The 13,549-nt window shown below is 43.5% G+C and overlaps 1 protein-coding gene across 3 annotated transcripts in view; it reads left to right on the top strand.

Annotated features, from left to right (window-relative positions):
• Positions 1 to 13,549, top strand: part of TRIM66 (tripartite motif containing 66) — a 40,371-nt gene that overhangs the window by 12,577 nt on the left and 14,245 nt on the right. For all 3 annotated transcript variants that reach the window (XM_063437618.1, XM_063437619.1, XM_063437617.1), the window contains exons 3-9: positions 1,499 to 1,637; positions 2,835 to 2,955; positions 6,336 to 6,452; positions 7,415 to 7,529; positions 11,248 to 11,394; positions 11,837 to 11,954; positions 12,285 to 13,159. In XM_063437618.1, the coding sequence (XP_063293688.1) occupies positions 1,499 to 1,637; positions 2,835 to 2,955; positions 6,336 to 6,452; positions 7,415 to 7,529; positions 11,248 to 11,394; positions 11,837 to 11,954; positions 12,285 to 13,159 (1,632 nt within the window). The remainder of the gene's footprint in view (positions 1 to 1,498; positions 1,638 to 2,834; positions 2,956 to 6,335; positions 6,453 to 7,414; positions 7,530 to 11,247; positions 11,395 to 11,836; positions 11,955 to 12,284; positions 13,160 to 13,549) is intronic.

Below are 13,549 nucleotides of genomic sequence, written 5' to 3'. Positions count from 1 at the left end.
AATGTGAGAGGTTTTGTTTTTGTATAGACTTAACAAATAATAAACGGAACAAGCATTTGTAAAACCACTGGTGCAGCTGGTAAGCCAACATACAGAGGCAGCATACATATATAGAACTGATAACCGGTTTGCGACCCAAAATGGCTAAAATGCAGCATAGTCTCTAATGGGCTCGTAACCAATTCCACGTTCAGGGAATAAGCAGTATGTCCTCCACCGCTGTATGCCAATGTACGCATCTCCAGGACTTAAGTCTTAATCAGTGCCCAATGGCTGATGATTGAGGGGTATCTGCACACAGGGTGCCATTTCTGAAATGCCATATATAATATTCTGGCAAGGATAGGAAAAAGGACCATGCAGCTCACCATGAACGTAGATGTGGTTCGACTTGGGGGATCATGTCAGCCAGCGAACTAGGTGTGTGAGAAGAAACATTATCAGCCCTATGGTTGGTGTGCGCTCTGGGTAGCTGTAACATCAGCTCAGTCCCGGATTGTTGGCTTAGTGTATTCCAGAATCTTGCACATAGGGCGTTGAAAGCTTGAGTGAGTCCGCGTCCCCTGAGGACCCATGGTTGATTGACGCAGTCCCAGTAGCCATCTTAGTTTTACTTGGGTGCCTTAAAAAGGTCAGTTGATGTTAAGGCTTCAGGCTACACCAGGATGAACACCATCGGTCTAAAAGGGCGGGACCTGAGCAAGTAAGACATATCGACTGGGAGCTAGTGTGTCAGAGTTGGGCACAAGAGCAGGACGGAGACCGCCCCCCCCACTCACTTCCTTAGTAGGCCGTAGTCAGCCTCCTACAGAGGCTCCAAAATCTGAGTTACCGGGCTCTGTCTCGGGACCAGTACCCTGCTAGAACAATATGCCTCAGCTTCCTGGTGCCAGGTGAGTTTATTATACACAGTTATCAGCGATAAAGTTGCCGTGCGACTAGTCAGCATGATTTAGAATTAGAATAACAATTTAAAAATAAATAAATAATAATAATAACCTAATGAAATGATAGTCCCCGCTTGCATTTCTTGCATTTGCTGGGTTTTTCAGATTATCATGTGAGCTGTGTGCGAGACCAGGAAGTGTGTCAGCCAATCAGGATGCTCTTGTTCTATTCACTGGAGCATAAACTTCCCCATAAACATCTGCCCAGAATGTTTTATGGATTATGTAGTCAAACACTGGGCATCCGATAGCACTGCCTGCCTGCCCTGTGGCCTTTTTGTGAAAAGAAGTCAATGCAGCTCACATTTTTTCAGGGTACCAACAACATGTCCCACAAATAAATCAGTAAATTACTGCTTAAAGCAACACACATGTGTTGTAACTTCTACATTCTTAAGAAAAAATCATAATGAAAGACGACTGTCACAGTAACTGGAAATACCCACTAAAGTCAATTAATTTCTCATTTTGTGGAAAGTAAGTTTGCTTTAAATAACCCGCACATTGTTTGCAAAGCATGAACTGTATTAATATATTTCTGTCCGTTTCAGAGCTGTTTTGATTGCACAGAGAAGAATCCAGCTCACAGTCTCTGCACACACTGCAATAAATGGCTGTGCAGCACGTGCGCCGAACAACACCGACACAGCAAGTCTGCCAGCGACCATTTCCTGTCTCAAAGAGGATCAGGTGAATTGTCCTGCACGTCTTGCAATGCTGGCACTGCAATCACTGTGTCAAACACTGCATCATTATACGGGGCAGCCCTGGCTAATGCCGGCACTGCAATCACTGTATCATTATACGGGGCAGCCTTGGCTAACGCTGGCACTGCAATCACTGTATCATTATACAGGGCAGCCTTGGCTAACGCTGGCACTGCAATCACTGTGTCATTATATGGGGCAGCCCTAGCTAATTTTGGCACTGCAATCACTGTATCATTATACGGGGCAGCCCTGGCTAACGCTGGCACTGCAATCACTGTATCATTATACGGGGCAGCCCTGGCTAACGCTGGCACTGCAATCACTGTGTCATTATACGGGGCAGCCCTGGCTAACGTTGGCACTGTAATCACTGCATCATTATACGGGGCAGCCCTGGCTAACGCTGGCACTGCAATCACTGTGTCATTATATGGGGCAGCCCTGGCTAACGCTGGCACTGCAATCACTGTATCATTATACGGGGCAGCCCTGGCTAACGTGGGCACTGTAATCACTGTATCATTATACGGGGCAGCCCTGGCTAACGCTGGCACTGTAATCACTGTATCATTATACGGGGCAGCCCTGGCTAACGCTGGCACTGTAATCACTGTATCATTATACGGGGAAGCCCTGGCTAACGCTGGCACTGCAATCACTGCATCATTATATGGGGCAGCCCTGGCTAACGCTGGCACTGTAATCACTGTATCATTATACGGGGCAGCCCTGGCTAACGCTGGCACTGCAATCACTGTATCATTATACGGGGCAGCCCTGGCTAACGCTGGCACTGCAATCACTGTATCATTATATTGGGCAGCCCTGGCTAACGCTGGCACTGCAATCACCGTATCATTATACGGGGCAGCCCTGGCTAACGTTGGCACTGCAATCACTGCATCATTATATGGGGCAGCCCTGGCTAACGCTGGCACTGTAATCACTGTATCATTATATGGGGCAGCCCTGGCTAATGCTGGCACTGCAATCACTGTATCAATATACGGGGAAGCCCTGGCTAACGCTGGCACTGCAATCACTGTATCATTATACGGGGCAGGCCTGGCTAACAATGCCGGGGGACAAGAATATTTTATGAGAGTTGGCACTGCTGTGTTTGGAGAGACTGGCACACTGCGAGACTCAGCACTAAACTTGCCCCTTTGTTTTGCAGGACCAGATAGTGGCTTCTTGTTCTGTCCTCTTCACAATCAAGAAACGCTGAGGTTGTTTTGTGAGACGTGTGATGTTCTCATGTGTCGCCATTGTCTGTTGTTGGAACACAAAGACCACAGGTAGGAGCACAGCATCCAGGATAGAGCAACCGGGTTTATTAAAGGGGCATGTCAGGCGTGAAATGACCAATTCTTTTTATTACATAGATAATGCATTAAACATACCAAACAATTAATCCAACATAATAATAAATAGCCACACTCAGGCCCAAAACTTTAAAATGAATTACAGTTGCAGGATTGTTTATCCAATTTATGGACATTTTCAGCCAGGTTTGTCTCTTCCACATGTAGTGGTTTGCGCAACATATAATTAGACACCGGTAAACCGCATATTGTATTGTCAGGGATCTCTGGAGGATAATACAATCTTAAAGTGATGGCTGCTAGGTCTTTTCTGGGCTTAGGGAGAGCAGAAGAGCCTCGATTATTGTCAAACTGTTCAATAACAATTTGTCAGGTAACGAGCGATGCACCCAAAGACTCCTTGCACCAAAACCACTTCAATGAGCTGCATTGCTTTTGGAGATGCAAGTGTTTCTTTTAGAATTAAATGTCACGCAGAACCAACAATGTAACTTTTGTAAATCACGCCATGAGAGAACTGGGCCTTAGTGGCTCTGTATATGCAAATATTGTAAGATTTTTACTCATGTTGAATGGATGCCTGCAGTATGTGTAATGTGCACATTGGGTGAATTTTATTCAGTGTTCAGAATTTTTTTTTTTTTTTTTATTAAGTTCAAAAATCTGTACAAATGTGAATAAATATGGTCAGAAAAGTATTTTTCTTTGTATATTCCAGCAGATTTCTGTGCATCTCCAGTTATGACTGATTAAGAATAATGTGTGAATATTCTATTCAATAGAACTGTTGTAAGAATGTCTGAAAATGTAATTTGAATTGAATTACTGACATGTCGCAAACGTAATACATTGTGGAAAAAACATCAGAATTGATCATTTGTGTCAGAAAAAAAATATTTGTATTTATTTATTTATAAAATATTTTACCAGGAAGGAAACATTGAGATTTCTATTGTTTTCTAGTATGTTCTGGGTCCACAAAACATTGCATTGATACAACAGGGTACAATAAAATACAAAAACAATATTAATACAAAATTTAACATAGAACAGGTAGGAAATATATAATCACCCATGACAGGTGCATTCTGTTTTGAGGTATGTAGAGAGGGATCTCTTAAAGGACTTTAGGCTTAGGGAAGATTTGAAAGTGTGCGGGAGGTCGTTCCATAATTGCCGTGCTCTGTAGGAAAAGGAGGATCGGGCTGCTTTTTGTATTGAGGTAGACTAAATAGAAACATAGAAACATAGAATGTGACGGCAGATAAGAACCATTCGGCCCATCTAGTCTGCCCAGTAAATAAAGTGCTGGTACTGGATCGGAGGTTATAGGAGGTGGGAGCAGCTGGGGAGAGCATTCTGCTCAAGTGGGGGGGAGCTTCCCAGAAAAGCTTTTAAACACAAGGCTGGAAAGACGAAGGGTGCGTCTGGATTCCAGCAACAGCCAGTTTAGTTCTTCTGGCATGTCACAATGATGGGTCCTGTAATTATATTGTAGCACAAATTGGAGTTATACACTGTATTGAGTTCATAGGCGTGCGCACGGGGTGTGCCGGGTGTGCCTGGGCACACCCTAATCCCCGCGGCACGCCTATGTATTGAGACCGGCAGGGGAGATCTCAGGATCCCCCCTGTCGGCCCATGCAGAGCCGGCGCTATCCGAGCGCCGGCTCTGCTCTCAGCCTCCCCTCACCGGCTCACAGGCATGGAGGGAGGCAGGAGAGGACCGGTGGAGCTCTTGCCAGCAGCTCCGCCGGCAACGCTCAGATCTCGCGTGAGTGAACTCCAGCCCTGCGGGGTTAGAGTTCACTCTCCACTGGACCACCAGGGATGGATGGCAGCAGGATCCCCCCTCCCAGGCATAAGGTAAGAAGGGAGGGGGGATAACTGATCTGCCCCCACCTCCACTGGACCACCAGGGAAGGCAGCAATGAAGGATCCCCCCTCCCTACATAAAGTAAGAAGGGAGGGGGGATATTAAGTAATGTACCGGCACCTCCACCCTCCACAATCACCCACACACACACAAACACAGCACCCACAGACATACACAGCACCCACAGACATACACAGCACCAACACACATACAGCACCAACACAAATACAGCACCCACACACATACAGCACCCACACACATACAGCACCCACACACATACAGCACCCACACACACACAGCACCCACACACATACACAGCACCCACACACATACACAGCACCCACACACTCATTACACAGCACCCACACACTCATTACACAGAACCCACACACTCATTACACAGCACCCACACACTCATTACACAGCACCCACACACTCATTACACAGCACCCACACACTCACACAGCACCCACACACATACACAGCACCCACACACTCACACACACAGCACCCACACACATACACAGCACCCACACACTCATTACACAAACAGCACCCTCACACTCATTACACAAACAGCACCCTCACACTCATTACACAAACAGCACCCTCACACTCATTACACAAACAGCACCCTCACACTCATTACACACACAGCACCCTCACACTCATTACACACACAGCACCCTCACACTCATTACACACACAGCACCCTCACACTCATTACACACACAGCACCCTCACACTCATTACACACACAGCACCCTCACACTCACACAGCACCCTCACACACAGTACATTTACAGCACCCTCACAAGTGCACACACACACACAAACAGCACCCTGACACACAGTACATTTACAGCACCCTCACAAGCACGCACACACAGCACACACACAGCTTTGTATGTGTGTGTGTGTATATATATATATATATATATATATATATATGCCGCGTGTGCTTGTGCGTTAGGGTGCACACCCTAATGCAATAGGCTGCGCACGCCTATGATTGAGTTTATTAAGGTGGGTTTGCGGTGCAGGGGCATATACTACATCCCCATAATCAATGATTGGCATCAGCATTTGCTGTACAATCTTTTCCTTTACTGTAGGGCTTAGGCAGGATTTGTTTCTGTACAGGGCACCTAGTTTTGGATAAAGTTTAGATGCAAGCTTTTCTATGTGCAGGCCAAAAGATAGGTTGGGATCTAACATCATACCCAAGTATTTGGAAGAGTGGACTGCGGTCAGTGTGCTATTTGATTTTGTTTTGATGCATAGATGGGAATTTTGTAATATGTGTAATTTAGGTATTGCTCCAAAGATCATTGTGACAGTTTTGTCAGTGTTTAGAAAGGGTTTGTTTTTTTTGCGACCTGCAAATTAGTCCGCATCATTTTGACAAACCTCCCTCACAGAGCCTTGCTGATACTTTGCAGAGCTGTTTGATGTTTCTCTACTCATTCATTTCTAGGTTTCGACGTCTGGATGAAGCTTTACAGAATCAGAGAGTTCTCTTGGAGAATGTTATATCTCAGGTGGAGGAGAAAAAGGTTGGGGTACAGGCAGCTGGCAAGCAGATTGAGGATCGGTAAATATATACACATTTTATAATCACTGAGGCTCAGAAATCCTTATCAGTTTCCACTGGAAGTCTATTCCATGTATCTTCAATCCTTTTTTTATCGCTGTTAGCCATTACTGCTTCCACTGAAGGTTATTCCAGGTATCTATATCACTGTTAGCCTTTATTGCTTCCACTGGAAGTCTTTTCCAGGTATCTACTACCCTTTCTATATCACTGTTAGCCTTTACTGCTTCCACTGGAAGTCTATTCCAGGTATCTACTACCCTCTCTATATCACTGTTAGCCTTAACTGCTTCCACTGGAAGGTTATTCTATGTATCTACTACCATTTCTATATCACTGTTAGCCTTTACTGCTTCCACTGGAAGGATATTCCTTGTATTTATTACCCTTTCTATATCACTGTTGGCATTTCCTGCTCCAACTGGAAGGCTATTTAAGGTATCTACTACCCTTTCTATACCACTGTTAGCATTTATTTAAGGTATCTACTACCCTTTCTATATCACTGTTAGCATTTACCGCTTCCACTGGAAGGCTATTCCAAGTGTCTACTACCATTTCTATTTCACTGTTAGCCCTTACTGCTTCCACTGGAAGGATATTCCTTGTATTTATTGACCTTTCTATATCGCTGTTAGCCTTTACTGCGTCCACTGGAAGGCTAGTTCAAGTATTGGTTATTATTATTATTGGCATTCATATGGCCCTAACATTCCTCAGCGCTGTACAACATTATTAAAGGGGACTTTAAATACAGATGAGACAGACTATTACAAATGTTGACAGGAACAGGTTAATGAGGATACTGTTCGAAGCTTACTGACATGGAAGTAGTGAATGACAATTTCAGAATGATAGAAATTGGGTGAATAAAAGTTTAATAGATTAAGTAGATTAAAGTTTATTGTTTTTAAGGAGAAGAGCTGAAAGGTATTGACAGCTTCCGTGATCTCTCTTTACAGGTTGTATGAAGTTAAACACATGCACAGGAAGGTGGAAAACCAGATTAAAATGACGAAGATGGTGATTATTAATGAATTGAACAAACGAATCAATGCTTTGCTGGAGCAGCTTGAGGTCAGTTTATTGGGATTCAATGAGCAAAGAGACCAGTTGTCACCTTATATCATGAGACTGTCACTGTCACCTCATATCATCAGACTGTCACTTCATATCATCAAACTGTGACTGTCACCTTGTACCATCAGACTGTCACTGTCACCTCATATCATTAGACTGTCACCTCGTACCATCAGACTGTCACTTCATATCATCAAACTGTGACTGTCACCTTGTACCATCAGACTGACACTGTCGTCTCATATCATTAGACTGCCACTGTCATCACATATCATGAGACTGTCACTGTCACCTCATATCATCAGACTGTCACTTCATATCATCAGACTGTGACTGTCACCTTGTACCATCAGACTGTCACTGTCACCTCATATCATCAGACTGTCACTTCATATCATCAGACTGTGACTGTCACCTTGTACCATCAGACTGTCACTGTCACCTCATTTCATCAGACTGTCACTTCATATCATCAGACTGTGACTGTCACCTTGTACCATCAGACTGTCACTGTCACCTCATATCATTAGACTGTCACCTCGTACCATCAGACTGACACTGTCACCTCATATCATGAGACTGTCACCTTGTACCATCAGCGATCACTGTGACCTCGTACCATCAGACTGTCACCTTATATCATCAGACTGTCACCTTGTACCATCAGGCGATCACTGTGACCTCATACCATCAGACTGTCACTGTCACCTCATATCGTCAGACTGTCACTGTCACCTCATATCATCAGGCAATCACTGTGGCCTCGTACCATCAGACTGTCACTGTCACCACATTTCATCAGACTGTCACCTCATATCATCAGACTGTCACTTCATATCATCAGACTGTCACCTTGTACCATCAGACTTGCACTGTCACCTCATATCATTAGACTGTCACCTCGTACCATCAGACTGACACTGTCACCTCATATCATGAGACTGTCACCTTGTACCATCAGACTGTCAGTGTCACCTCATATCATTAGACTGTCACCTCGTACCATCAGACTGACACTGTCACCTCATATCATGAGACTGTCACCTTGTACCATCAGCGATCACTGTGACCTCGTACCATCAGACTGTCACCTCATATCATCAGACTGTCACTGTTACCTCTGAGACTTATAGATAAGAGAAAGAAAAAGAAAACAAAGAAAGTAAATCTAAAGCCAGTGCATACCTCCTAGATGGGGGATAACCCCTGTGTAGAGCAATAAACAAAAGAGAAACAAACGGGGAGGATGCAACAACTGTTGTTATAAAAATGGAATACTAAGAGACTAAGATGGTGCCTATAATGAGACAACTTTTAATAAGTAAAATTAAAAAGTCCCAAATGGGACTGTACCAAGAGAAAACTACAAAACTGGACAAATAGTAGTATAGACAAAAATAATAATGAAAAATAGAAAACATAAATTTTAAAAACAGCTAGAGCTGTTCCACTAATGAGAGTGGTTTAGTGAGTACCACAGATTAATTCTAGTTAGAATATACTATAGTGATTGGTATATTTAAATCAATCTCCTGTGATAGTGATCATACAGGGTCACATTTCTACAAATTGTTGTTTAGTAGACATACACTCGGTACTGAAAAACCTCGGCGCATTACCTGTAATGGTAATAGTGTGACATCAACAGCGCAGTAGTCCTAATCAGTCTCAGTCAATTATTGTCTGGTAGATTATACTGAGTATTGTGGATAAAAATTACTGATCGGTACACTTGCAGTAATTAGTATAATTGTATCAATGGCAGGAGTTGCTACATATAAATGTTTCTCTTTGATTAATGATGTACATTGTACAAGGAAGGGGTGAGGAGGGTGGAAGAAAAATAAAGGGTTCAGTTGTCTGCCCTTTCGTGCTTGAAAGGCACAAGAGACAAGAGAAGAGGGGAATAAAGGGAAGGGGGGTAAATGAAAATTGCTTTCCCTCTGGTGCCTTTGTGGGCACCCCTTACCCCTAAGATACACCCTATCCTGTAGAGCAATGCTCATTACCCCAACCGCCTCATTAGTTAAATAACTAGCCAAATCCTTAATAGTCTTATTGCCAATGAACCAAGTAAAAGTATTGTGCCAAAATAGTAAAGTTTGTTTTCTTTAGTGCCAGGTAACACTGCTTAATATAGTAGGAACAGCGAAGCCCCTGACCCCTGACGCATGTTTCTCTAAATCGGCTCATCAGAGGGGAGACCACTCTCATTAGTGAAACAGCTCTAGCTGTTTTTAAAATTGATGTTTTCTATTTTCCGTTATTATTTTTGTCTATAGTACTATTTGTCCAGTTTTGTAGTTTGCTCTTGTTTAATTTTACTTATTAAAAGTTGTCTCATTATAGGCACCATCGTAGTCTCTTAGTATTCCATATTTATAACAACAGTTGTTGCATCCTCCCCTTTTGTTTGTCTTTTGTTTATTGTCACTGTCACCTGGTACCATCAGACTGACACTGTCACCTAATATCGTCAGACTGTCACTGTCACCTCATATCGTCAGACTGTCATTGTCACCTCATACCATCAGACTGTCACTGCATATCATCAGACTGTCACTGTCACCTCATATGATTAGATGGTCACTGTCACCTTGTATCATCAGACTATCACCTTGTATCACCATCAGACTGTCACTGTCACCTCGTATCATTAAACTGTCATCTCTTACTATCATCAGACAGTGACTGTCACCTAGTACCATCAGACTGTCAATGTCACCTTGTACCATCAGACTGTGACTGTCTCCTTATACCATCAGACTGTGACTGTCACCTTGCAACATCAGACTGTCACCTTGTACCATCAGACGGTGACTGTCACCTTGTACCATCAGACTGTCACTGTCACCTTGTACCATCAGACTGTGACTGACACCTTGTACCATCAGACTGTCAATGTCACCTTGTACCAGCAGACTGTGACTGTCACCTTGTACCATCAGACTGTCACTGTCACCTTGTACCATCAGACTGTGACTGTCACCTTGTACCATCAGACTGTCAATGTCACCTTGTACCAGCAGACTGTGACTGTCACCTTGTACCATCAGACTGTCACTGTCACCTTGTACCATCAGACTGTGACTGTCACCTTGTACCATCAGACTGTCAATGTCACCTTGTACCAGCAGACTGTGACTGTCACCTTGTACCATCAGACTGTCACTGTTACCTTGTACCATCAGACTGTGACTGTCACCTTTTACCATCAGACTGTCAATGTCACCTTGTACCAGCAGACTGTGACTGTCACCTTGTACCATCAGACTGTGACTGTCACCTTGTACAATCAGACTGTCAATGTCACCTTGTACCATCAGACTGTGACTGTCACCTTGTACCATCAGACTGTCAGGGTGTCGGTATTATAAGACTATTAACAATATTAATGAAAACGATCACTTGGGATACTAAGCGCAACCCTTGGAAGATTTAGATTCATGTTCCTCTTTGGTGCTGTCCACACACTCAGTGCTTTTATCTTGTGGATTTGCATCTCGTTCTAAGGTTTTATTTTTCTCTCAATGTTTTAATCACCAAAAGGCGAGGAATTAAAATTTCATGGAAATTAGATATTTCTTTCCAGATGGAACTTAATACCTCCCCTCATTTCTAGAGGTTAATTTCACGTTATTATTATTAATATCGTTATTGTTATTAGCATGAGATTTGGCAATATATTAACCCATGTTTTCAAATTCTCTTTTAGAAAATTACAAGTGAGAAGCAGCACAAGCTCGAGCAGCAGCTCCAGTCAGTATTGGTTCTGAACCGTCAGCTGGAGCACGTCCAGAACTTCATTAACTGGGCCATGTATGGCAAAAACAGCATCTCATTCCTGTTTAGCAAGGAGCTGGTACGTACACTGCTAATGTCGCTAAATGTTGTTGTCCCCATTTATGGCATCTCAGCATAGAAAAACCCTGTATGAGAATTGAGGTCCCTTTGTTAGAATTTAGATCTTTGTATGACATTTTAGATCCTTATATAAGCAATAGCTCCCCCCTCAGGATTGGTTGCTGCTGTCTCGCCTGCCCATGATCCTCTGAAGGCTCAGGCCTTTCTGAACTGCATGACTAACTTAGGACTCGTTTCTAATCATCACTATTTTTTACTGGCCAAGTTGGCTCCGTGCCTTTTGGACTCACCATGACTCCCAATGTTTCTACCAGCATTTTCACTCCTTATTTGACAAGCTAATGAGAGAGAAGCAAATGTGACGTAATTTTCTTCACCATTAATGTTGTCTTGTTTTTAATTTGAATGTTTTTTAATATAATTTTTATTTTATTCTCCAGATTGTTTTCCAGATGCAGCGTCTCCTTGAAACAAATTGTGGTTCCGATTTTGGACGCCCCATGAAGCTCAAGTTCAGTTGGGAGCCGTCATATTGGAGCAAGCAGATAGCAAACTTGGGTAATACATCAGTGATTTACTTATAAGATGTTAATTATCTTCTGTAGAGTTATTGTTTGACTGGTAAACAAGCATTATCCTTATTTCAATTAAGCAACAATTTTAATATCAAACAAAAAAATTACCATAAAAACAACAATTACCATGTTGTGCCCAAATCTTTACCTTAACAGGAGCATCCATCATGATCTGATATTTTTTTAGTAATTAAGGAATGTGAAGGTTTGTCATGGCTCTACTTTGTGTTTTTGATGATAATGAGATAAAGCTTAGCTTTAAATACAGTAAGAATATAAACTGTCCCTTCTGTGTCTTTTGTCATGTCTACAGGTAACATACTGACAGAAGGTGCCAATGCCCCTCAGATGGAGGTAGCTAGCTATGGGTCGGTGGATGATGCTCAGTCCACCTATTATCAAACCCATCACACATCGAGCACACCCCACCCTGGAGCCATCAATACTCCACAAGCCTTTCCTTCTCCAGTTCAGTGCCCGACTCCTGTGTGCTGCGCTCACTGCTACACTCTGCCTTTAGTTACCAAGGGCCAGTCCACAACCAGCTCCCTCAATCCACACATCACCTTTGCGCATCCCACTGGAATAAAGCAGCAACCTCTGCAGCCTGTGCAGTACAACTCGGGCAAAGAGCAGAGGTGCACGTCTCGACCTCTGAGAGTCATTCAACCGTGGCTTACTCATCAGCCATCCACAGACCACGAGAGCTCATCCTATTGGGTGGAGCAGCAGAAGCAACAACAGGTGGTACAACCCCTACAAACCGTACCACCAGTTTGTTCTGTGACCACTCAGGACTTTGGACAGATCCATAATGTTCACACGACAGTACCACTGAGCACGCCGTCCTTACAGGCACCCTCTGTACAAATGCAACTAGGCCCCGTCCACAGTGTGAGTCACATCCAGCAACAACGACAGCAGCATCCTGCACAGCCCTCGCTGTGCCAAACCGAGAGTGCCCCCGAGCAGGTCATGCATCACAGTCTAGATATAATCAATCAGCAGTTCGAGCTGGAACAAATGCAGAAAGGCCTGGAACTTCTTCTCCAAAGTCAACCGTCAAATGTGCAGATGAACCAGGGCAAGCAGCCGCAGCATGTGCAGCAAACTATAGTGGGACAGATCAACTACATAGTGCGGCAGCCAGCCACGGTTCCAATGCAGACACAAGAGGACGTACCACAGGTGAGATTCCGTGAGTCCTTTAATGGTATTCTTAGAATGGGATCTGAGCCTTGGCGTAAATTAATCAACAGACCAGTGAAGGCCAACACGGGTACTAAAACTTTTCCATACAACAGGCAGAAATAATCGGCCTATGGGGTACTGGGATATTTCAGAGGTTTTTAAGAAGTTTATAAAACCAGATTGTTCTCTATACTACGTGCTGCTTAATTCCCAGAGTGCACTCGGTCTCCATTTCCATTGACTACCCATTTTCCACTTTAAATCGCTGCAATATTTTTTTTTTAACTGGTGCCAGACTCTGTTGAGAAAAGTGGGACATATGCCTGTCCAGCTATAATTATTATAATTAAAACCAGCCGTATTTGCTGACTTTGATTTTAGAGTTAC

The sequence above is a fragment of the Pelobates fuscus genome, chromosome 12, assembly GCF_036172605.1.
Source record: "Pelobates fuscus isolate aPelFus1 chromosome 12, aPelFus1.pri, whole genome shotgun sequence".
NCBI classification, from domain to species: Eukaryota; Metazoa; Chordata; class Amphibia; order Anura; family Pelobatidae; genus Pelobates; species Pelobates fuscus.
Note: the sequence above shows the minus strand (reverse complement) of the source record. Positions and strands in the feature narration are given on the sequence as shown.